Raw genomic sequence first — 24,767 nt, 5'->3', positions numbered from 1 at the left:
TGAATGTAATAGAATACTATTGTGCTGTAAGAAATGATGAGCAGGCTGACTTTTCTCCTATAACATGACTAATGCAGAAATATGTTTAATGTTATTATGTATATATATGTGTGTATATATATGTATATATATATACACACATATATATATAACCTATGTCAGATTACCTGCTGTCTAGGGGAAGGGGGAGGGAGGAAAGGGAGGGAGAAAAATCTGAAATTGGAAAGCTTGTATAAACAAAAGTTGAGAACTATCTTTACATGTAATGGGAAAAAAATAAAATACTTTATTAATTAAAAAAAAAAAGAAATGATGAGCAGGCAGATTTCAGAAAAAGCTGGAAAGACTTAAGTGGACTGATGCTGAGTGAAGTGAGCAGAACCAGGAGAACATTATACACAGTAACAACAACATTGTGTGATGATCAACTATGATTGACTTAGCTCTTTTCATCAATACAATAATCCAAGACAATTTCAAAGAACTCATAATGGAAAATGTTCTCTACATCCAGAAAAAAGAACTGAGAATTCTGTACACAGATTGAACCATAATGTTTCTACTTTTGTTTTTGTTTTTGCTTTTTTGAAGTTTTTCCCTTTTGTTCTGATTCTTCTTTTACAACATGACTAATGCAGAAATATGTTTAATGTGATTGTACATATATAACCTATATCAGATTGTTTTCTGTCTTGGGAAGGGGGGAGGGAGAAAAATTTGGAACTAAAAATCCTACAAAAACAAATGTTGAAAACTATCTTTACATGTAACTGGAAAATAATAAAATACTTTTATTATTTAATTTAAAAAAAGGAAAGAAGACCCGAAATGGGGTCACAAAGAGTTAGACACGACTGAAACGACTGAACAACAATGCTATAGTTTAAAGTGTTAATTTCCCCACCAGAGAACTGGTTGTTAAACATTTACCAGCATACTTCTACCCTATCCCTTACCCCAAGCCTGAGTGGATGTAAGGCATCTAAGGAGGGGAACGCATTGGTAGCTGGGGTGATTTGCTACTGCAGATGATAGAATTTGAGCTGAGTCTTTAAGGAAGCCAGAGCAACTAAGGTCAAGGGTTAGAGTAACACTAGTAATGATGTCCTGTCGGTGAAAAAAACAGTGACAATTAATGGCGTTTTGCATTTGAGGAAATGTGAGTAGGGCAATGCTGCTGATTCATAAAGTATGTGGAGGAGACTAAAGTGTAAAAGACTGGAAATATAGGAAGGGGACATGGTCATAAAGAAAATATTAACCAAAAGGCTTGACCTGGCAGTTAATAGGGAGCCACTGGAGTTCTGAGCAGGAAGGTGACATGGGCAGGTCTACATAGGAAGAAATGGATTTGAAGTCTACCTAGAACCACTTACTGGCTACATCATCCTTGGCAAGTCATAATATCATAGATTTAGAGCTAAAAAGAAGCTTCAAAGTCAAATCATCGAGCATTTATTAAGCATTCACTATGTGCCAGTCACTGTGCTAAGTACTGGAGATACAAGGAAAGGCAAAAGACAGTCCCTGCCCTCAAGAAGTTTACAATCTAATGGGGGAGAGAACATGAAGACAATTATTTACAAATAAGATATAGACAGGACAAATAGAGGGTAATCTCCAAGGGAAGGCACTAAGATTAAGAATGACCAGGAGAGACATTCTTTTTTTTTTTTTTGGTGGGGCAATGAGGGTTAAGTGACTTGCCCAGGGTCACACAGCTAAGTAAGTGTCAAGTGTCTGAGGTTGGATTTGAACTCAGGTCCTCCTGAATTCAGGGCCGGTGTTTTATCGACTGCACTACCTAGCTGCCCCTAGGAGAGACATTCTTGCAGAAGGTAGGACCTTAGCTGAGAAGAGGCTAACCCCCTCATTGTAGAGATAAGGAAGCTGAGGCTGAGAGAGATTAAACAACTTCCCTTAGGTCTCTTAGAGACAGAGAGATGATATGAACCTAAGTTCTCAGATTCTAAATACTGTACTCTTTCTACTATAACATGCTGATAACCTTTCTCAGCCTCCATTTTCTCATCTATAAAATGGGAAGAATAGTAATTCTAGGGCTTACCTCATAGGCTTGTTGTGAGGCTCCAGCAAGATACATTTGTTAAACACAAAGTTAAAGCAAAGTTAAGGTTATTATTATTAATAATGATAATTTCCCATTAAGGTGCTTTTCTTGTTCTTTTCTTCTTTAACCTTAATCCATACATGGTCTATTCACTAGTCATCTTCCACTTTCTAGGCCTTGAGATTTGCCTAGATGCATATTCTGTACATGGCAGGACTACCTGGTTTTCTTTTCTCTTTGTTTTGTTTTTTTGTTTTTTGGGTTTTTTTTTAGTGAGGCAATTGGGGTTAAGTGACTTGCCCAGGGTCACACAGCTAGTAAGTGTTAAGTGTCTGAGGTCGGATTTGAACTCAGGTACTCCTGAATCCAAGGCCAGTGCTCTATCCACTGCGCCATCTAGCTGCCCCTTTCTTCTCTTTTTTAGCCCAGAATCCAAATCATTTCTGTTTTCCTGTCATATCTCAGTAATGACAAGATGCCACCGCAGTGGTTCAGAATAAGGATGCCCAGTTCTTACTGTTGCTTTCCCAGGTCTCTACACTTAATATTGGTATTTCACACAGCCCAAGTTTTCTTTCTTTTAGTTTTTGTCTGGACTTTCTTTTCGCCCTTGTAGTCAGAATGCCTTGGACTATGACCATGATCATGTTGTAAGGCCATTACATGATGACCAGAGCCAGAGCTTGTGGTCAAAGCTTTGGAACACAAACGTCCTAGTTAGGCAGCATGGTGCCTCGCTAGCTTCTGCCCATTAGGAAGCTGCTCCCGAGGAGCTGATCGCCTACCTACAACTTCATAAATCCAAGCTCGATGTCTATAATGCATCAATCACAGACTCAGAGCTTGAAAGGATATTCAAAGGCCATCTCGTCCATTCTCTCACTTTCCTGATGGAGACATGGAGGCCCTGGAGCTTCCCCAAGATCATACATATGGTAACTGGGTAGGATTCAAACTCAGATCCTTTGATTCCAAGTCCAGCACTCTTTCCCAGGATCCTATACTTCCTAAAGTCTTCTTTTATTCATGAACTCTGTCTTCACAGATAATGCAGCTCCACACAGGTCAAATTGTCACAAATTCTGAATTAATTCAGGCCAAATTAATGAAGGGTTTTTTTTTAAACAGTAGGTCCCTTTGGAATCTAAATTAACTTGGTTTTGCCACCAGGGACCCAATTAGCAGTTTACTGTTTCAGTGTATGTAACTAAGCTCTAATCACCTTGCAGAAGTGCCTAACTCTCAGGGAATAATTTTGGCACCCCGAGAATCTGCCTGGAGATGCAACACAAGCAGTTTTCCCCTTACAAATGGATCTAATTCAACATCAAAAGATCAGCTGGGAGAGAACAGCCCTAATCCACCATCACATACTGTAAAAATCAAATGGTGCCCAGGCTAGAACCTGCCAGACACAATGACGAAATCCCAGACAGACAAAACACATGAAACACTTCTGGTTTGGGGGACTCTTTGTTCTTACAAGTTGGCCAACTTATGGGAAGCAAGTGCTTTTAGAACCTTACCTGGAGCATAACCACATTGTCGCCTTCAAAGGTCACAAACACATCTGAGTCACATTTTAAGCCCGAGATCCGATTTTCCATCATGTAGCCCTTTTCCAGAAGTAAAAGAAAATAAACACATCCTTGGTTACATACATGTTCAGCTTATCCATTAGATTGGGGTTCTGTACACATCATTTCCCGGATTTATACTTGAGACTACTACCTTTATTACTGATGATGCTAGATGTGGAAACCATCAATCCATATTGTAAAGGATATCATCAGAGAAGCTAATGGACAGAAAAGAAGGTGGGATGGCCAGGTGGTGAGAGTAAGGGATGAATGGCCCACCTGCTGCTCATCATCCATTGTACTCCAGTTACTATGTCGGTGCTTTTTTGTACAGGCTGTCCCCAAGCAGAGAATGCCCTCCCTCCTTACCTCTGATTCTGAGAATCCCTATTTTCTTTCAAAGCACAGCTCAGATGTCACCTACGTGAGTCCTTTCCTTATCCTCTTCTTGTTGGTGCCATTCCCCTTACGATATTGCTGTTTATATTATATATATATATTTTTCAATTTATTTATCTATACACATGTTATGTCTAGTCAGCTGGGTGGTTCAGTGGATTTAGTGTTGAGTCTGGAGTCAGGAAGACCTGTATTCAAATCTGGCCTCAGGTACTTACTAGCTGTATGACCCTGAGTAAGTCACTTAACCTCTGCTTACCTTTATTCACTGGAGAAGGAAATGGCAAACCACTTTGGTGTCTTTGCCAAGAAAACCTATGCTATAGTCCATGGAGTCACAAAAAGTCAGACACAAATGAACAATATACATGCTCTCTTTCTCTCATTATCCCAGTACCATGGGGTATTTAGAAATAACCCCTTTACTGGAATATTTATTCCCCTTTACCCTCTAGAAACTTATATTTTACTTTGTATCTAAGGTGCCTAGCACATAGTAAGCACTTAATAAATGCTTCTTGAATTGAACTGATGGACATCCTGTGTAGTATCCATGCAAGGTCCAAGGTCGAGAGAATTAGAAGACAGCACTAAGTACCTATGATGGACGCCCAGTGGACACTTTATGGAAGGACCTGAACCAGAATCAAACAAGAAGAAAGGATGGATGGATTGGAAGAAGCATCCATAAGGATAAAATCACAATATTAATTCATATGAACACTGTGAAAATTCAACAAATTCTTCTGAATATTTTTCATCCTTCCCTGAAAACATTCTAATGTTAGGGAATTAACTGTCTTCACAGGATAGGTTTTCATACATCGAGATCTGGAAGGGATCCCAAAGGTCATCTAGTCCAACTCTCTCATTTTACATATGAGTATATGGGGATTCAGGGAAATCAAGTGACTTGCCCAAGGTTTCACAGGTGGTAGAGCTGGGTTTCAAATTTATGACTCCAAGTACATTTGGAAAGTTCATCAGTCTTTCCAATGAACCATAATTCCTCTCTATTCTTCTAAGCACAGAAGAAGGATGCCACCTCTGGAGAAAAAAATCAACTATTGTACCTTAGGACAATTAATAGGAAAGGAAGAGAAAGCAGCTAAGTTCCCATCACATATTAGTATCATTAAGGACATACTGGGTCATGACAATGCTCTTGACGTAACACCGGTATTTCTACAAATACTGATTTCAGTTCCAAACTTCTTGAAATCAACAAGAAAGTCACTGGGGGCTACTGTGCTATGTTTATATTTTCAAGACGTTAGAAGAGCAGCAGAATCAGCAATCCTGATAAAAGCAGTGCTTGTATCAGGAAAACCTGTGAAGTTGACCTCTGGACCTGCAGACCCCCTTTTAGAATCTCTGCCTCACTCTCCCCTTCCAAGTGCCCCATATCTTTCTCCTATCAAAATTTGTTCTCTCAACAAGATACATAAGACATTGATAACTTAGGGTGAAATTTGACCACAGCCCACTCACCCCAGGACATTTGCTCCCTTCTGGAAGCCTTCCTTCATTTGTGGAATGGGAGGTTGGACTAAATCAAAGGTGTCAAACATGATGCCCAGGCTGCAACAGTACCAAGTGTATCCTGAGCCACATTCAACTGTAACTGGTAAATATTTAACAAAATAAATAAAAATGTAATGAAACATAAATAACACCACCTTTTAAAACTAAAGCACTACGTGGGCTGCAGGGATCTTTACATATGAATTGGTGGCTCCTCTATTTCCATCTGAGTTTGACACCAGTGGACTGGATGATGTCTAAGGGTTTTTCCAGTTTTAAGTCCTGTGATCTGCAAAACAACCTATGGTATGAGTGGTGCACTAATTAATCCTATTTCAGAAATTAGGAAACTGAGATCCTTCATTTGTTGAGAAAGAGAGGAAAAGGGAGAGGAAGATTAAAAATCTTTTCCAAGGTCATACAGCTGTTGTTATTCAATCATTTTTCAGTCAAGTCTGACCTTTCATGACCCCATTTTGGGGTTTTCTCGGCAAAGATGCTAGAGTGGTTTGCCATTTCCTTCTCCAGATCGTTTTTACAGATGAGGAAACTAAGGCACACGGGGTTAAGTGACTTGCCCAGGGTCACATAGCTAGTAAGTGTCTGAGGCCAGATTTGAACTGATGAAGATGAGTCTGCCTGACCTACAGTGTTCCCATACCACCTCTAGCCTGCCACCAAGATTCCTTCTCATCCTTTGAAGCCCAAATCAACTGTCAACCCTTCCCTAAAACCTTCTGTGATCACCCTCTCTCAATAATGACATTTCCCTTTTGCCTTCACATAACGCTGTATTTTGAACTCCTCTAAAGTACTTGTAATTTTAGTTATCTTTGTGTCTTATCTCCCTACCAAACTGTAAGCTCCATGAAGGCAGGGATCATATCTTACATAAAAATTTTATCTCTCTCAGGACATAGCATAGAATAGGTTTGCTCTGCCTATAAAATGGATAATTAGTGATTCCCAGCTCAATATCACTTAATTCTTCTTAACCCCAAATGACCAAAATGGGGTAGGATCTACTCTAGATATATTACCTAATTCAATCCTCAAGACAGCCCTATTTAGTAGACATTGTAAAGATTATCAAGGGGGGCAGCTAGGTGGCGCAGTGGATAGAGCACGGCCTTGGAATCAGGAGTACCTGAGTTCAACTGCGGCTTCAGACACTTAACACTTACTAGCTGTGTGACCTTGGGCAAGTCACTTAACCCCAATTGCCTCACTAAAAAAAAAAAAAGATTATCAAGGGGCAGAAATTGAGGCTGAGAGATTTAATCTAAGGTCAGTAAGTTATGGAACCTAGACTTGAGACCAAGTCTTCTGCCTATAAAAAACACCATTCCTCTCAAGTATCATCTAGTTGAGAGAGGTATTTGGAGGACAGAGGGTCTTTTTCACAACCATAAAATCATACTGGGATCCACCTAGTCTACCAACCCTTAATAGTCAATGAACTCAAGTTTGTTGGGTCTTTTTCACATATGACCTATGGAGGCTACTAGACAGAGGGCAGCATTAAGAGTAATGGGTGGATGATTCAGAGAGGCAGATTTTTGAGAAGGCAAAACTACAGAACAAAATGTTTACAAAGAAGAAGGGGAAGTACAGGCAGGATGACCTCCCTCTCACTGGAGGTCCTCAAACAAAGTCTGGATTCACTACTTGTCAGGACAGATTGACCTAGATGGTCCCCAAGGTTCAAAGGATCATGAGGTTTTAAAACAGGAAGGCTCTTATAGGCCATTTACTCTATATATGGACAAAGAAATTGAATTCCAGAGAATGAAGAAACTGGCCCAAGATGACACAGGTGGAAAATGCTAGGGCTGGGACTTGGCCATCTCCAGTCACCTTTACTTTTGTCTTGCCACTGGATTCTGATGAGTCTGGAGGAGAGAGTGAGGCTGATGACTTTGCACAGCTCTGCCTTATTTAAATCCAATTCATGTGCAAGTCAAGACAACACTCTTACGATGTCAGTGGACCTCTCTGAGAACTAAGGATGATCAACAACAAAAAACAACAACAACTTCCTTTCAATTTTCAGATTCTGTCCTCCAGAGGAGCCAGAATCCATCTTTTAGGTTCCTTACTGTTGATAGAGCTCTAGAAATCAGTAACCTATTAATTCTTTCATTTGGACTGATTCTGTCCTTCTGTACTGTGGACCCTGTCACCTCCCATACCCTTGAAATAGCCTCATTTTACAAATGAGGAAAGTGGGTCTCAAGTTATGTGACTTGTTCCCAGTCACATTATCAGTAAGTGGTAGAGGCCAGACTCCAATGAAGGTCTTCCAAGTCTATGATTTGGTGCTCTTTCAAAGCATACAACATTTGTCAGAGACTGCTCTTTATTTTATTTATTTATTTTAGGACAGGGCAATGAGGGTTAAGTGACTTGCCCAAGGTCACACATCTAGTAAGTGTCAAGGGTCTCAGGCTGGATTCGAACTCAGGTCCTCCTGAATCCAGGGCTGGTGCTTTATCCACTGCACCACCTAGCTGCCCCCTTGTATGCCCTTTAATTTAATTATTAAATTATTTTTATATCCTTCAAATTTGTCAAGTCTCTTCTTAGAGCTGAGCTCAATAGCCTTTAAAATGACCATTGATCTAAAAGGACAGCTTAATGATTGGCTGATGACTGATTGATTCCAAGACAAACAACAACAACAACAACAATAATAACAACCTTCCTCTGGAAACAGTAATAAGAACATGAATTTTCTATTATAGAACATTTCATCAGAAATCTGAGATTTTGTTCCTTTCCTAGACTGTCTGAGTAAGCTCGAGTTAGCTGTCCCGGCTCCAAAATCTGACAGAAGCCACATGACTCCCTTACAACAGATTTTCTCCCTACAATAAAGCTAGTTCTTAGTGTAGACAAACACCTTTGACATGTTAGAAGAAATGGAATTCATAAAATGCTAAAAACATTAGAAGTAATTGAAAGTGAAAGAATAACCCTCCTCCTCAAAAAACTAAAAACTCTTATGAAGCATGGTTGGCATGCCACTTTCAATCTCTCATAACTAGTTAAGAGATTTATTTTTGACCCAATTTTCGTAAAGCATGTCAAATGTGCTTGCCCCATTTTTGAGAACTAAATCCTTGGCAAGCCTGAAATTTCCAGTTTTAAAACTAAGCAGACTCAGAGCACGTGGTGTCATGGAAGGAGTCTTGGGTTAGGAAGCAGAGGACCCGGGATACAATCCCAGCTATGGGATTTGGGAGGGAACTGCTCTCCCTCTCTGAACTTCAGTCTCCCAACCTGCAGAATCAGGAGGTTGACCTAGATGAGCTCTAAGATCCCTTCTGGCTCGAATACTCTATGCTATCAGGTACAGGAAGAGGAATAATCATTTTAGTCTTTTGTTTGCTTGGTTGTTTTTAAAGATTCATCCACCTAAGTGTATTTCCTTCACCCATAAGGATCAGGCTGGTCCAGTAATTCATCAGTTTTTTCTATATTTATTTGCTGGAGGGTATTAAGCATGGAGAGAAAAAAAACACTTATGGGGAACTTTTGATCTGTCTTCAAATATCTGAATGACTTCCAGAGGGGAAGAGGGCTTAGACGTGTTCTTCTTGGCCTCAGAAGGCAAAGCAAGAAACAACTGGGCAAAATCACACAAGGGTACATTTCTGTTTGATGGAATGAAATACTTCCCAACAGTTAAAACTTTCTAGAAGTGTAATGAGCTGCCTTGGGAGGTGGTGTTTCCCCCTCACCAGATACTTCAATCACCAAGGTCATTAGATGACCACTTGCTGGGAGCGTTGAAGAGGGGATTCTTATATGGCTGACTTTGTCTTCAGTTTTTTATGTTCTGAGGCCTCAATTTTGGGTTTCAATATTTTCCATGACAAATAATACAGGGATTTTTTTGCTTTTAAGAATGCTTCTCTGAATTATTTTAAAAACTGAACAATTACCTTCAAATTAGGCTGTTCTCCACTGTCCATGCTGTTCCTTATATCCCTTCTCTCCACTGTCACATAAAGGTAGTACATAGCTTTGTTTCTAAAGAGCTCCCTTACAAAGTCCAGAGAGCAAAGGTGGATATAAGGAAGCTGCCTAAAAATGAGATATTCTGAGAAAAGTGGCATGATGCCCTGTTTCGGGGATAGGAAGGGGCTGGAGGCAATCAGGGTTAAGTGACTTGCCCAAGGTCACATAGCTAGTAAGTATCGGAGGTCGAATTTGAACTCAAGTCTTCCTGGTCTTCTATCCACTGCGCCACCTAGCTTCTGCTCCTTATATCCCTTCTCCCCATTGTCACATATAAGGTAGTGCCTAGCTTTGCTTCTAGAGAGTTCCCTTAGGAATTCCCCAGAGCAAAGGTAAATGTAAATGAAGTATCCTGAGAAAAGTGGCAGTGATGCCCTGTCTCCAGCTAAAATATGGTGAAAGTTCACATATAAGAGCCTGGAATCCTGGAGGCAGAGTCCAATTTCTGATGGAAGAGCGATGAGAAGGATGGGAGAAGGACAAAGAAGGTGGCTAGAATGCAGGTGGCAGACATGGTTTGGAAAGAATTGGCCAGGAAGTTATGTGGTGGTTGGGTTCCTGGTAAGATAAGACAAAAGCTTTCCTACTAGAGCCCAGCATCACAGGGCTACAGCCAACAGTCAGAAATGGAATCAATAGACATTTTTTTAAGCACCTACCATATGCTAGATACTGTGCTAAACATGGGAAGAACAAGCTAAGAAATGGAAAATGAGCTAACTAAATGCTATGTAGAAAGAGGCCAGATGTGCTTATAGGATAGTCTACAAAGTTAAAGTAAGGCCAGAGGGGCTATGTCTGTAATGCCTGAGATTTAGAAAACACTGGATGTACAGTGTGTTATGTGATCCTTATATTAACCTCAGAAGGTAGATAATGCAAGTTTTAGTAGCTTCATTTTGGTGGGGTCAAGTGACTCATCCAATGTCACCCAGCTAACAGATGGCTCTGAGACTTGAACACAGGGCTTCCGTTTCAGAGCTAGATACTGTTTTCTACTACCTAGAGAACTGAGTATTGGGAAAATGAAGAAATTACATTTATTCTTAGGTAAAATCATTTCAGGGAACAAATAGTATCAACTACAGAAATACCATCATATGCTGAAATTGAGTAATTGGCTCCTAATGAACTGCCCATCCATTTGCTAGAGTTCATAGGCAGCACCCCTCAAAGATCTGCTCAACTGAATGTGCATTATGCATATTTCTGCTAATTTCACAAGCATAGAGGTTTAGATGCTCTTGAGAAACAGGTGGAACACTGTACAGATAAAACAACACTCAGAGTCCAGGCTGAACTTCCCTATAGACTTGTTTATAGTGGTCTTATTTTTTCCTAAGGGTTAGTAGGTTTCAAGATGAGCAAGTTGATATTAGGCATAGATGTTATATGTGAAAGAGTAGTTAGGTCACAGAGAGTAGAAAAGGCTTTTCTTTTCTTTTTTGAATGAGGGTTAAGTGACTTGCCCAGGGTCACACAGCTAGTAAGTGTCAAGTGTCTATGGTTAGATTTGAACTCAGGTCCTCCTGAATTCAGGGCTGGTGCTTTATCCACTGTGCCACCTAGCTGCCCCTGAAAAGGCTTTTTACAGGAAGGATATGCAACTTCCACTATGGAATGCTCCATCACTTTCTGTCCAGAGATTTCTCTTGGAGGCAGGGTGGTAGAGTAAACTTTTTGTTTGTTTGTTTTTTTAAATACTTTTTTTTTTTTTGTGGGGCAATGAGAGTTATATGACTTGCCCAGGGTCACACAGCTAGTGTCAAGTGTCTGGGGCTGCATTTGAACTCAGGTCCTCCTGAATCCAGGGCCAGTGCTTTATCCACTGTGCCACCTAGCTGCCGCTGGAGTTATTCCTTCTATCAGACCTTTTTGTAACTTCTGCTTTTTACTGCTAATTTTGCCCTATAGGAACAAATATAGTCTCTGTTATCCAGTAGGTTAATTCTCTCTCTTAGCTTCATGTCATTGACATTTTTCCAGCAGGCAAGTCATGTCTGCATCCAAGTCATTGGAAAATATATTAAATAATACAGGGCCAGGCACAAATTCCTGGGACCTCCACTTTAGTGATTGCTGATAACGAACCCCTTAGGACAACACACTGGGTCTGGCCAATCAATAGTTCTGAATCCCTTTAATTATTCTGTCATCTAAGTTTGCATCTCCATCTTTTTCACAATAGCCAGAGAATTTATCAAATGTTTTGCCATGATCCAGAAAAGTAACACTAATAATAATGTTGTTGTTCAGTCATGTCCAATTCTTTATGACTCCTATTTGGGGTTTTCTTGGCAAAGATACTGGAATGGTTTGCCATTTCCTTCTCCAGCTCATTTTACATATGAGGAAATGGAGGCAAATAAAGTTAAATGACTTGCCCATGGTCACACAGTTAGTAAGTGTTTGAGGTTGGATTTGAAATCAGGTCTTTCTGACTACAGACCCAGTACTCTATCCACTGTGCTACCTAGCTGCCCAACTAATAATAATAGCTAGCACTTATAGAGCCATTTAAAGTTTGCAAAGCACTTTGCACATTATCTCATTTAGTCTAAACTATAACCCTGGAAGGTTAGGACTGTTATTAATATAATGCCATTAATATAAATTTTCTCCATTTTATAGATCACCAAACTGAGGGTGAGAGAGGTTAAGAAATTTGACCAGGGCAGCTAGGCGGCACAGTGGATAGAGCACCGGCCCTGGAGTCAGGCGGACCTGAGTTCAAATCCAGCCTCAGACACTTAACACTTACTAGCTGTGTGACCCTTGGCAAGTCACTTAACCCCAATTGCCTCACCGAAGGAAAAAAAAAAAAAGAAAAAGAAAGAAAGAGAGAAAAGAAATTTGACCAGGGTCACAAAGCTAATAAATATCTGATGCAGAATTTGAACTCAGGTCTTCCTAGTTCCAAGTCCAGTACTCTATTTATTGTGCCACCTGGCAGCCCGCAGTATACTAATCATAACATCTGGTTTACATCAGTTCATTTGAGCCTCATAACAACCCTATAGGGAAGCTATTATTATCCCCACCTTACAAATGAGGAAACCAAGCCTCAGAGGTCATATGACCTGCCCAGATTCCAAATCTAGGACTCTTGCTAGCTCTCATCAGATTATAGACCACTTCATAGGGGAGAAGCAATTATATTCTTCCCCCTTTTTCAAAGGGACGTTCACCACCTTCCCACCCTGGCCCCAGCACAGCACACTAACATTTTCACTTAGTTTCTGTCTAGTGCATATAAGTTCTGTAACTGTATCAGAAGAAACCAGAGGAAGAAAAAACCCTGTTCGTCAATCAGAAGATGTAAAGTCAGCAGCCTGGTTGCCAAATCACACACATCTCTCTGCTGCTGCTGCAGCTGAAGATTCAGAAAAAACACACACACTCCGCCAACTGCTTTAAGGTCTAATGCATCCAATTCTCCTGAAAAACTTTACTTGCAGTACTTTTAGCTGAGGTTGGTGTTAATTTCCAGGATGAAGTATTCCGCATTAGTCATAGTTGTTTCAAATAGAAAAGACCAGTTAGATCATTGAGTTCATTACTATGCCAGGGTACAAGAGTTCTTCCCCAGCGGGGGTGGGGGTGGGGGTAGGATCTCATATTTCCACTGTTCAATAGCTTGTAGGTATTGAGCCAGAATCTCATCCTATGGAAATCAACAGGGATTCTCATCAGTTTACAGTAAGATAACAGCCTACAATGTGTCGTGAATTAAGGTGGAGATTTTACTTTTTCAAGGTCTAGTGTGGTGTTATCAGACATTGGGCTTGTGACAATGAAGTGCTGAGTGCTGAGGCTGCACTTGTAAGTGAAGAGGTGAGCCAACTCATCTCTGGAGTTAACACTACATGTCTATGCAATGCAAGTAAACTCTCAGCCTGTGGAAACTTTTTTTTAAGTCATCTTTCCAGGGCATTAAATGGTACCTAAGGTTTTAGTTGCAAATAGAGACATATGCTTCAATTATGAGCATTCCCACAATTTGTTCTTCTCAAATTGTGTCCTGGTTGAAAGAACCTGATGAAGCCCATGAGAAAAAGAGGTGCATGTATGTATCTGCGTGTGATAGAGGGAGAAACATGCTCTATCCAAGAAAGAACAACAGTTTACATTAACTTCCTTATGTTCTTTTTTCTGGTTTTGTTTTTTTTTTCGGGGCAATGAGGATTAAGTGACTTGCCCAGGGTCACATAGCTAGTAAATGTTTGAGGCTGGATTTGAACTCAGGTCCTCCTGAATCCAGGGCCTGTGCTTTATCCACTGCACCACCTAGCTGCCCCAAAACTTCCATAGGTTCTAATAAAAAAGAAAACATGGAATGAAGAGAAGAAACTACAAGTTTGGCAGTTCTCTAGCCAATAATGCAACCTAGAATCTGACTGCAGCATAATAAAGAGCATACAGTAGGCTATGTTATTTTACTTCTTTTTCTTCTGGAATATATCTAGCCTCTTAGCAACTAATTGTGAATGTCATTGAGGTCATGTCCTATTTCAATGGAATCCCTATAAAACATATATTATGTCTCAAAATTTGTCCACTGACAATTTAATATTTTCCTGTTGTTTTTTTTAACATCTCCACATTTTAAGTGTTTGATTACATTTAATAAATGTATCAGAACAAATTTAAAACAGGTGCTTTGTAGCACTAGCCTTTTTGGTTGTTTTTTTTTTAACACAAATTGGAGAAAGATTTCATTCGTTTTCAGTGACAATTTGGAAGGCAAGGGCAAGAACGAATGAGCATTTAACTCTGCCACAAAAGGAGGCAGTGAGGTGTGATGGATAGAAGGCCTGCCCTGGTTTTAAAAAGAGAGCCATTCAGTGGGCACTTTTGACACATTACTGACTTCATAAGCAGGGGCCAGTCACTTAACCTCTGAATGCCTCAAGCAATTCTCTAAGATCATAAATTATAGAAAGGCTATGAATTTGCTTTGAAAAAATGTATATATGTAATTTTTCCTAAAAAGACAGGAAAAGGAAATTCTACTGCCAACAAGGAATGGGATAAAGTGTGGTCATTTTCCATTTGTACCCCAATATCTCTGTTTTTAATCTCTCCCTTATGTCCCTGATATTAACCTGAGCAAGGACCCCAAGTGCAATGACTATGCTCTTTTCGTAGGGGTTACATAAAATTCAGCAGGATGACTGTGGTTTGATTTTGGATCTCTTGGCACCTTTAGACCCCAGTCAATGACTGGAGAGAAAGGAGTCAATGAAAAAATTAGTTTTTCTACCACCAGGACTATTTCTCTGCTGTTGCTTTTCATTTTTCAAGGCGGGGCTCCCAAGCACTGACACCACAAGGTATTATTTACAAGGATTGCTGGACAAGATGAAAGGGACTAAGAAAAAGTTCTCTCCTCCTGTGTTGCTCCCATCATTTATGTGGATCATCAGTTCTTTCTCTTCTCCAAAGCTCACAGAGGTGTACAGGCATAGAGCACGTGTGTGTATGTGTGTGTGTGTGTGTGTGTGTGTGTGTGTGTGTGTGTGTGTGTAGGGGTGAGGTTAGGCTCACAGTTTTCTTTTCTGCTTCTGGAAATGCCACAGTAAGGCCTTCCAAAAAAAGATGCTTCCATGAGAAGTTTCCATCATGTTTCAAAATACCAGAAGCTTGGCATTTCTATTTACTGGTGATGTGACATAACACTCTCCCCTAAATATTAAAAATGGGGCAGTTAGGTGGTACAATGGATAGAGTGCCAGCCTGAAGTCAAGAAGACTCATCTTCCTGACCTCAAATCTGGCCTCAGACACTTACTAGCTGGATGACCCTGGACTTAACTCTGTTTTCCTCAGTTCCTCATCTGTCAAATGAACTGGAGAAGGAAATAGCAAACCACTCTAGTATCTTTGCCAAGAAAACCCCAAAATGGGGTCACAAAGACCTGTGCATGACTGAAAAATGACTGAACAAAAACAACAAAGCATTAAAAAAGAAAACTGGGGGCAGCTAAGTGGCGCAGTGGATAGAGCACTGGCCCTGGAGTCAGGAGGACCTGAGTTCAAATCCGGCCTCAGATACTTAACACTTACTAGCTGTGTGACCCTGGGCAAGTCACTTAACCCCAATGGCCTTACTAAAAAATAAAAAATAAAAATAAAAAAAAAGAAAACTGAATACCCAAACTTTAGCAACCAAACACAATGACAATAATAATTATTATAATATCTGCCATGTGTGTAGCACTTTGAGATTTAAAAATCATCTTCCCACATCACATTCACAGGAGGTTGGTGATATAAAGATGATTGTCTCCATTTTCCAGATGGGGAATGTTATTCAAAAAAGCATTTGGTCCTTTCAGGCCTGGCACATGGGTCTACTCCCCCATAGAGCAGAGACTCAGATCATGTAACACTAAGGAACAGAAAAAGAGAATGGATTTTATTGTTAGAGCACAACTTGGAGATTTTGCTTTTTGAAATATCACTTCATTATTAATTCTTCTTCATTGGCACAAGTTCATGATTGATATTTTTCCTTCATCTCTGCTTAGATAGGCAGTGTGAAACAACAGCTGAAGTTCTGGACCTAGAGTCAAGAAATCCTAGGTTCAAATACCACCTCAGGCAGCTCTCTAAGATTACTAAGTTATAGACAGAGGTGTGTTGTGGCCAGCCAATTGTTAAATTTTCACTGAGAATTTACAACTTGAATATCTGGAAATGTCACAAAGCAATGCTTGATTTATTGTTCTGTTGGGTGTTGAGAACACAGATTAAATTCAAGTGTATGAGGTATACTTTTTTTTTCTGGGAGAGATGGTTGTTAAATATTTACCAGCACACCTGTTAAATAGTTATAGAGCAATAATAGGTGGTTATAGATGAAAAAAAGTATATCTATTTCTTTAATCGTAACTCCTAGCAAGTAAAATATTATTCAAAAACTTTGCCCCAAATAGTAAATTATCCCCAAATTTGAATTTGTGGCTAAATGTAGCACATTATAAGTGAAAAGAAATGGGCAATAATTAAAGGTCCAAAAGAGACGTTTAATATCATCTAATCTAAGCCCATCTCTGAATCCTAGATGGGTAAGGTCACTTGCTTGAATTCACTGAGCAGTAAGATGCAGCGTAAGGAGGACTGCATCTGTAGTTGGTCACATGACTTCAAGGATCTCCAAGGTACCTTCTAGCTCTATGATTCCAAGAAGATTCCTATAGGTAAGAAATCCAGAATTCAAACCTGGGTCATGGGACCCTAGGTACAGAGCTGAAAGAAATTTTATTATCCAAACTCCTCATTTTACAGATAAGAAAACTGAGGCTTAGAGAAAGTGGATTGACTTGCCCAAGATCATACAGGGTGTGACAAAGGTGGGACTTGAACCCAAATTCTTTGCCTCCAAATTCACAGGTATTTCCACTCTTCCATATGATTTTCTGGCTCTTTTTTGTTTTTCCCAAAATGAAAAGCCTTGAACCTATGTCTATGTAACAAAAATACCCTGGATGGAGCAACAGATGACACAAATCACTGCAGATGATTCTGGATTTCCCTTGGTACTGAAGTATAGAAACCAGAACACAGAAGGGCTCCTCTAAGACCTCAAACTCAACACCACCCTACCCCCAGTCTCTTTCCTTCCTCCAGATAACACTCAGCATTTTGTCTGTGCCTCCCTTAAGTACTTACCAAAATTTTGTGTGTATTAAAGTATTTCATATTCCTGTCTCATCTCAAGTGGCACAGGGAATGGAGCATTGGATCTGGAGTCAGGAAGACCTGAATTCAAAGCTAGCCTCAGACATTTACTACTTGTACGACCCTTGCAAGTCACTTAACCTCTGTTTGCCTCAGTTTCTTCATCTGTAAAATGAGGGTGATAATAATAACAGCACCTACCTCCCAGGGTTGTGAGAAAAAAATAAGATAGTAATTGTAAAGTGCTTAGCACAGTAAACACTATATGAATTTTATCTATTGTTCTACTAAATTCTAAGTACTTGGAGACCAAGGACCAGGTCACCCATGCCAGAGTACACTTCTCCTTACTTTTATGTCTCAGAATCCTGAGCATCCTTCACATCACCTAGGGTGTGGTACCTCCCATACAAGTCTTTCCCGATCTTCTTTAGTTCTTTGTACTCTTCCCCTCTTGATGTCAATTTATATTAACTTTATACACGGTATTTTCTTACTTGTATATATGGCATAACCTCCCCACTTAAACATGAATATAAGTTCCTTGAGGGCAGGGGCTATTTTGTTCTTTCCTTAGTATCCTCAGAGTCTAGCACAGCTCCTTGACCACAGGAGGTCCTTTATTATGATTGTTGATGTTATTATTGCTATTATTAATAACAATATTAATAGCCTTTATATAGCACTTTTAAAATCTGCCAAGTACTTTATAAATATTAGCTTATGTTATCATCGCAACAACACGGGGAGGTAGGTGCTATTATTACCTCCATTTTACAGACAAGGAGACTGAGGTAGACAGAGTTTAAGACACTCACCCAGCATCACATAGCTAGTGGATATCTGAAGTGGGACTTGAATTCAAGTCTTCCTGACTTTAGTCCCAGGGCTCTATGTAGTGCTTCATCTAGCTGCCTTATTAATGTTTGTCAAATTGAATTGCTAAATTCTACCTGCAGAAATCTTCACTGTGCCCTGTATATAATGTAGTAGGTGCTCACTTAGCTATATAACTCAACATTTACATCATGCTGTGATCCCTTGTTCTCTCCTTTAATTCTTCTGGCCCTAATAGTATATACCTGCAACATGAACATCTTACTCTATACCAAAGCTTTTAAAATTATGGGTTAACGACCCCACATGGGGTCATGTAACGGAATGTGGGGGTCACAAAAATTTGGCAACAGTAAAAAGTTATGTATGTATGCCCATTTTATATATCTATATAGCTGGAGTCACATGAAAATTTCTCAGGCAAAAAAGTTAATAAGTAGAAAAAGATTAAGAAGTCCTGTTCTATACAATCAAATATTCTATAATATAGGTACCTAAGTAGATAGAATGCTGGATCTAGGGTCAAGAAATTTTGTTGTTGTTGTTGCTATTCTGTTCTTTCACTTATGTCTGACTCTTTGTGATCCCATTTGAGGTGTTTTTTTTTTTTTGGCAAAGATACTGGAGTAGATTGTTATTTCCTTCTCTAGTTCATTTGACAGATGGGGAAACTGAGGAAAACAGGGTTAAGTGACTTGCTCAGGGTCACACAGCTAGGAAGTATCCAAGACCAGATATGAGTCTTCCTGACTTCAGGCCTAGCACTCTATCCACTCCACCACCTAGCTGACGCAGGGTTAAAAAGTTCTGACTTGAAATCCAACCTCAAACATTTACTAGTTATATGACATGTCCTGGACAAGTCACTTAATCCTTTGCCCCAGTTATTTCATCTGTAAAACAGGGATAATAATAGCACCTACTTCCCAGGGTTGCTATAAAGATAAAATGAGATAGTATTTGGATACTGATAATGAGAAAGTGCTTTGCAAACCCTAAAGAATTATCCAAATGTTGCTGCTGCTGCTACCACCACCACCACCACCACTACCACCACCATTGCTCTTCTCTAGTCATCCACAGAACAAAATACAGTATTTTATGACATCAGCATACAATACTGTCATGAATAATTCTGTATCCTTCCTTAATTGCTCTTCTTTTTCATCCCCAATTAGATTGCAAGTTCTTTGTAGGCAAGGACCACATTTTATACCTCTATGTTTCCCACAGAATACCTAACACAGAGTCCAGGCTCAGGAAATGCACTTTTTCTAGTTATATGATGATTCTGATTAATTGTGCAGAAGCATTGCATTTTCAATGATTTCACAAGTAAATGCAAAAACCACTGGTTCAATGCCTGTGCACAGACATGACCTGGGATCCTCTTCATTCCAAATTGGCTCTGTTGGACAAGTCCTAGGCAATTTCCCATCAGAAAAGCCATAAAACCACAATAACTAGCCTCTCAGAAAAGGCTAAGGTATTTTCAAGATGTACTGGACTGTGTTCGAGAATGGCCCTTTCCTTGGAGAGCCTGAGAATGGTTTTAAATTGAGCAGATTCAGGAGAGAACTTGAGTGAGACAGCAGCTTTTTCTTCTTTGTCTTCAGAAGGAGAGATGGAGTAAATCCTCTTGTGGAGGCGTGGATCCTATCCAGAGAGGGTGAAACAATGACAATAAACAAGGCTCAGGAGATACAAACTTGGCAAAGAGAGACCTGCCAAACGCCAGCTCTCTTCACTGCCTTTTCACATGTCTGGATTCTTTCCATGGCATGTGCAATTTATAAACACCTTGTTTATTCCCTGAACGATTTTGGCGGAAGGCTCCTACAGAAACCAGCCAATACAATGGGTGATTCCTTGGGCCCTTTTCAGCAGTCCCACTTTTCTTTGTCACACGGTTTGCTTTTGCTGCCCTCTCCTTTGCCTAAAAGGGTAGGGCGTGTTGAATAGGAACAGCTCAGGAAGGCTTCAGAAAATGAATTTATTAAAAAGAAGATGCTGCCGGGCACCATACATCGACAGCAAAGGGGGCAGCTTATTTTCCCATCTCTGATTCGTTCAGATGGGGTTAAGTATAAAGCAATTTTAAATGAGAAGGTGAGGAGATGTCAAACAACATCATAACCGAACTGGCAAAATAAGATACAAATCTGAATACTTTTAGAACAGAAGCTATTGTTGGATATGAGAGCCTTTGTGACATTTGGATAGAGAGTTGAATCTGCCTGGCTAGGTAGCAGGATTCTTCTGAATACCTATGTCCAAACTAGTTATTGCCAAAGAACATGTGGCCAAGTCCCTACCAGGTCTTCGGAGAATAATGAAAAGGAAATCAGGAGACCACATTCAAAACTTCTAAAGTATTTAGATTAGGACACAGAGAAGATAAGGCCAGTGAGGGAACCTACTCAAAGACCAATGAGAACCCTTTAAATGTAGAGGGACTAAGCAGGAAGAGCATAGCTGAGTAGATAGAACTGGGTTGTTTTAGTCTTAAAAGTCAATGCCCTTGGGGCAGCTAGATGGTACTATGGAAAAAGCACCAGCCCTGGATTCAGGAGAAGCTGAGTTCAAATTTGGCCTCAGACACTTGACACTTACTAGTTGTGTGACTCTGGGCAAGTCACTTCACCCTCATTGCCCTGCCCCCCCCCAAAAAAAGTCAATGCCCTTGGACAGCTGTTCAGAGGAGGTACTGAAGCAGATCTCTATTGACTGCAGGCTTTACACCCCAATTCATGACATGCAGGATCATACATAGGACTTTTCTGTTAATGATGATGTAGAAATAGTTTGGGGTACATAAAAACATAAGAAGAAATAAAGACCATTCCTTCTTTTCACCAATGTCATTAGGGAAGCCAGTGATCATTTTAATTAACTGTTGCTTTATTCTGAATCTCTAGAAGCTAATCGGCAGTTCAGCCAAGCTAGTGATAAAGGATACAGGAATGCTGAGGGTGCAGTAGATACATCCTTACAGTACTTCAGAACTGGCAAGGACCTTAGACACAATCTGGTCCAACCTTCTACCCAAGGCCAGAAGCTAGTGACAATCAGGAGTAGAATCCGTTCTCTTGATCCCTAGTTTAGTATTCTATTAAGCCAATTGCCTCTCTTAGGATCGAAGAATCATGAATTGGGAACTATAAAGGACCTAGAGGGTCTCTAAGACAACCCTCCCTCATTTGCAGATAAGGACACTGAAGCCCTGAGAAGTTCAATAACTTACCCCAGGTCACATAGATAGGAAGTGACAAAGAAATAAGATGAATTTAGGGCCTCTGACTTCAAAGCCAATATTCTTTCTACTGGACCATGAGGCCTCTCAATTAAATAAGGAAGTTCTCACAAATCTGTATGTTATCAGTGAGCAAGGGTCATGCTCATCATCTCTTTATCGTTTCAATTTTAGTCTATGTACTCCCAAACTTAGCCACTTTAACACAGGAAGATCCCAAAGAGCATTTTGAGAATGTGAAGTGTTTGCTACCACTCTAGAAATAGTAGAATAATAATAACAATCGCTGACATTTATATGTGGTGTTTTAAGGTTTGTAAAGTACTTTATAGCTGTGTTATCTTGTTTGGCTTTTAAAACAACCCTGTAAGATAGGTGCTATTATCCCATTCGACAGATGAGGAAACTGAGGCTAAAAGAGATTCAGTGACTTGCTGTTGTGGAAGCCTATGTGAGTTAGGTTAGTTTTCTCTTAAAAGATACGGAGACATGATCAGCTCATAGAACTAGTAGCTCAGGCTCTTGATATCACATCCCAACCACCTAGGTACAAAACAACCACAATTTGCTCCAAGCATTTGTTCTGATTCGTGGCTGGTGGATCATAACTGGCAGTTGAGTCAAGGGAGCTTCACTGAGCTGAATCAACTCAAGTACTCTTCAATGCATGTCCTTGTTGGATAGTCTCTTTTTGTTAACTGCCAAGTGACCAATGAATGTCTTATTTGTTCTAGGATTAAACATAAACTACCAAAAGATTATCCTGAGTCAGATCCAGCCCAGAACACTTGCTGAGGATCATAAAGCTAGGAATTATTTGAGATGAAACTTGAACCCAAGTCTTCCTGACTTCAAGTTCAATAGTCTACCCACTAAATCAAGCTGCTTTTTGAGTAATCAGAGATAATACCAGATCTTCAGATCATTTCTTAGATTTTTCCCTTCTCATCTTGTAAGTATCTGAGGTGGTCAGGGACAGGGAAGGGGAACCCTTTAGCTAGACCTGGAAATTATCCAATGGGGTGACCCTTCCAAATGCCCCAACATAGTTAATGTTGACTTTTAGATTTCTTGGGCATTACCTTAGAATCAGCTTAAAGGCTCTCCCTTCCTCTTGCTTGACAGTGACAAACCCATTGTATCCAACCACTGCTTTCTCACTTTAGCAAGGAGGACAAGAGTCTTACTTTCCTCCTTTGAGACTGATATAAAGTGAAAAGGGCTGCCTCAGAAGGTAATGAGTTCCATGTCACTGGAGGTCTCACATGGCTATGGTATGAAGACTCGTCAGAATAGCTCAGAACAGATTCCCATTCATATATGGCCTCTGAAGTCATCTTCCAATACAGAGATTCTATGATTCTGCCTTTCTGTGTCTGTGTCTGTTTCTGCCAGCACCATTGACCCAGAGTCATTAACATTATCCTGGGGCAAGTTTTTGCATAAAAGATGCACAGCATGGTATGAAGGAAAGCACTGGATTCAGAGTCAGAGAACGTGGCCTCAAATCCTAATTGTACATCTTGCTACCACTATATATTTTATGTCTATTAGTACTTACAAGTGCCTTTTGTATTATATATTCTTTTTGGAATAATATATGAAAATATATGTACAAGCTATCTTCCTGACGAGAACAACAATAACAAGCATTTATTAGGCACCTATTAGGTACCAAGAACTAAGCATTGGGGACACAAATGATACACTAGGGAGGAGAGTCTATGCAGTCTAACACATGTACAAAAAAAGATATAGACAAGATAAATTGGAGATCGCCTCAAGGGCAGAGACGGAAAGAGTTCCAACCACAGGGCACAGCCAGTAAAACTACACAAAGCTGAGATGTGGAGTGTCATATTTGAGGAACAGCAAGGAGGTCTGTGTCAACTGGATTGAAAAGACTGGAAAAGTAGGAAGAGGCTTGGTTAGGAAAGTCAAACTTATGTTTGAGCTTAGAAGTTATAGGGAGCCCCTGGAGTTTACTGAATAAGGTGAGGTTTGAGGTGACATAGTGAGACCTGCACTTTAGGGAGATCAGTTTGACTAGACTGTAAGCTCCTTGAGGATGGGAATTATTTTCATTCACTCTTGTCTTTCTTTCCCGAGCTCCTAGTACAATATTTTACACATAGTAAGCACTTAATAAATAAATGCTTGTCGATTGATTACCTGTGTGATTTGGGGCAGATCATAACTTCTGTGAACCTTATTTTCTGTACCTATAAAATTAAGGGGTTGGACTAGATGAAAGTTTCTTAAATTGTGGGTCATGACCCCATATGGAGTTGTGTAACTGAATATGGGGGTCGAAAAAAATTGGTGAAAGTAAGAGATTATGCATACCTATCTTATGTACCTATATACTCAGGATCGTGTAAAAATTTCCCAGGTGAAAAGGGATCGCAAGTAGAAAAAGTTTGAAAAGCCCTGGACTAGATAACTTCCAAGGTCTCTTAAGTTCTTGACCCATGATTCTCTGGACCTATGAAATGGTCTTATAAGATATGATCATAGTAAGCTGACCCATTTGCCTACGTGTCTTAGGAGTGTTATATTTCTACAGTATGTTTATTCATAAGTGAGTGATTTATTTAAAATACACAAACACAAGAACCTATTCTGTTCCAGAACACAATAATGCCTTATTTGTTCCTCATATATGGAGTCTAAGGCATCTTATATAAGTGAATTTTCCAGATAACTAAAGTATATCCTTTTAACCCTCAAAACTTTTGACTTTGCCTCTAATGGAAGTATTTCTAAATTACATTACACGATATCCTTCCTTCTTAAGCTATAATACTGTAACAGACTCAGTGTCTAGTGAGGTATGGAAGGTTGTTTAGCCCTATGCTGAGTGGCCTCCAGATTCCCAAGCTTTTTGACTTTTCTTATGACTGCTTTTATACATTCTATCTCCTTCTTTGCTGTTATGCCAAATTGCGGTTGACATAACACCTTCCAATAGCCTTTCAGAATTTTTTTTTGCTTCTAATTTATTGTGGATTGAGATAACCAACTTGCTTAGAATCGCAACTACCGTAAGAATAAACAAAGATTTCTGAAGGGCTCTGATCAAATGGTTCATTTCTGAGTACAGTCCCCCCCCCCATTTTAATAAATGGACTTTGCAAGTGATGTCTTGGTTTCTCAAATGTCATTTTTGCTTACTTCCTAGTTCTTAACTCTATGCCTGGTAGCTGAGGTTGTCAGATAAATGCATGCTAGATAAATGAGGCATTGTGGTCTCTTGCTCTCTGTGGAATCAGTTCTGGGTCCTAATGGTTAGAAAATTAAAAGGCTTCCTCTATGATATCCTAGTGTAGATCCATCTCCCTTCATCCTGATATGTAATAGTCTGTTCCTGCCAGTCCTATCTTCTTGCCAAATCATAC

At 39.8% G+C, this 24,767-nt stretch overlaps 1 protein-coding gene and 1 non-coding gene across 2 annotated transcripts in view; both read right to left on the bottom strand.

The window, feature by feature from the left end:
• ACOXL (acyl-CoA oxidase like) overlaps positions 1-24,767 on the bottom strand; it is a 536,612-nt gene that overhangs the window by 174,454 nt on the left and 337,391 nt on the right. Inside the window, 1 exon segment of the mRNA XM_043984906.1 lies at positions 3,598-3,687. Coding sequence (XP_043840841.1) covers positions 3,598-3,687 — 90 coding nt within the window.
• On the bottom strand, positions 21,461-21,568 carry LOC122745006. Its single transcript, XR_006355319.1, has one exon. It is a non-coding gene; the product is annotated as a U6 spliceosomal RNA (small nuclear RNA).

Source organism: Dromiciops gliroides, chromosome 2, assembly GCF_019393635.1.
Source record: "Dromiciops gliroides isolate mDroGli1 chromosome 2, mDroGli1.pri, whole genome shotgun sequence".
NCBI lineage: Eukaryota > Metazoa > Chordata > Mammalia > Microbiotheria > Microbiotheriidae > Dromiciops > Dromiciops gliroides.
Note: the sequence above shows the minus strand (reverse complement) of the source record. Positions and strands in the feature narration are given on the sequence as shown.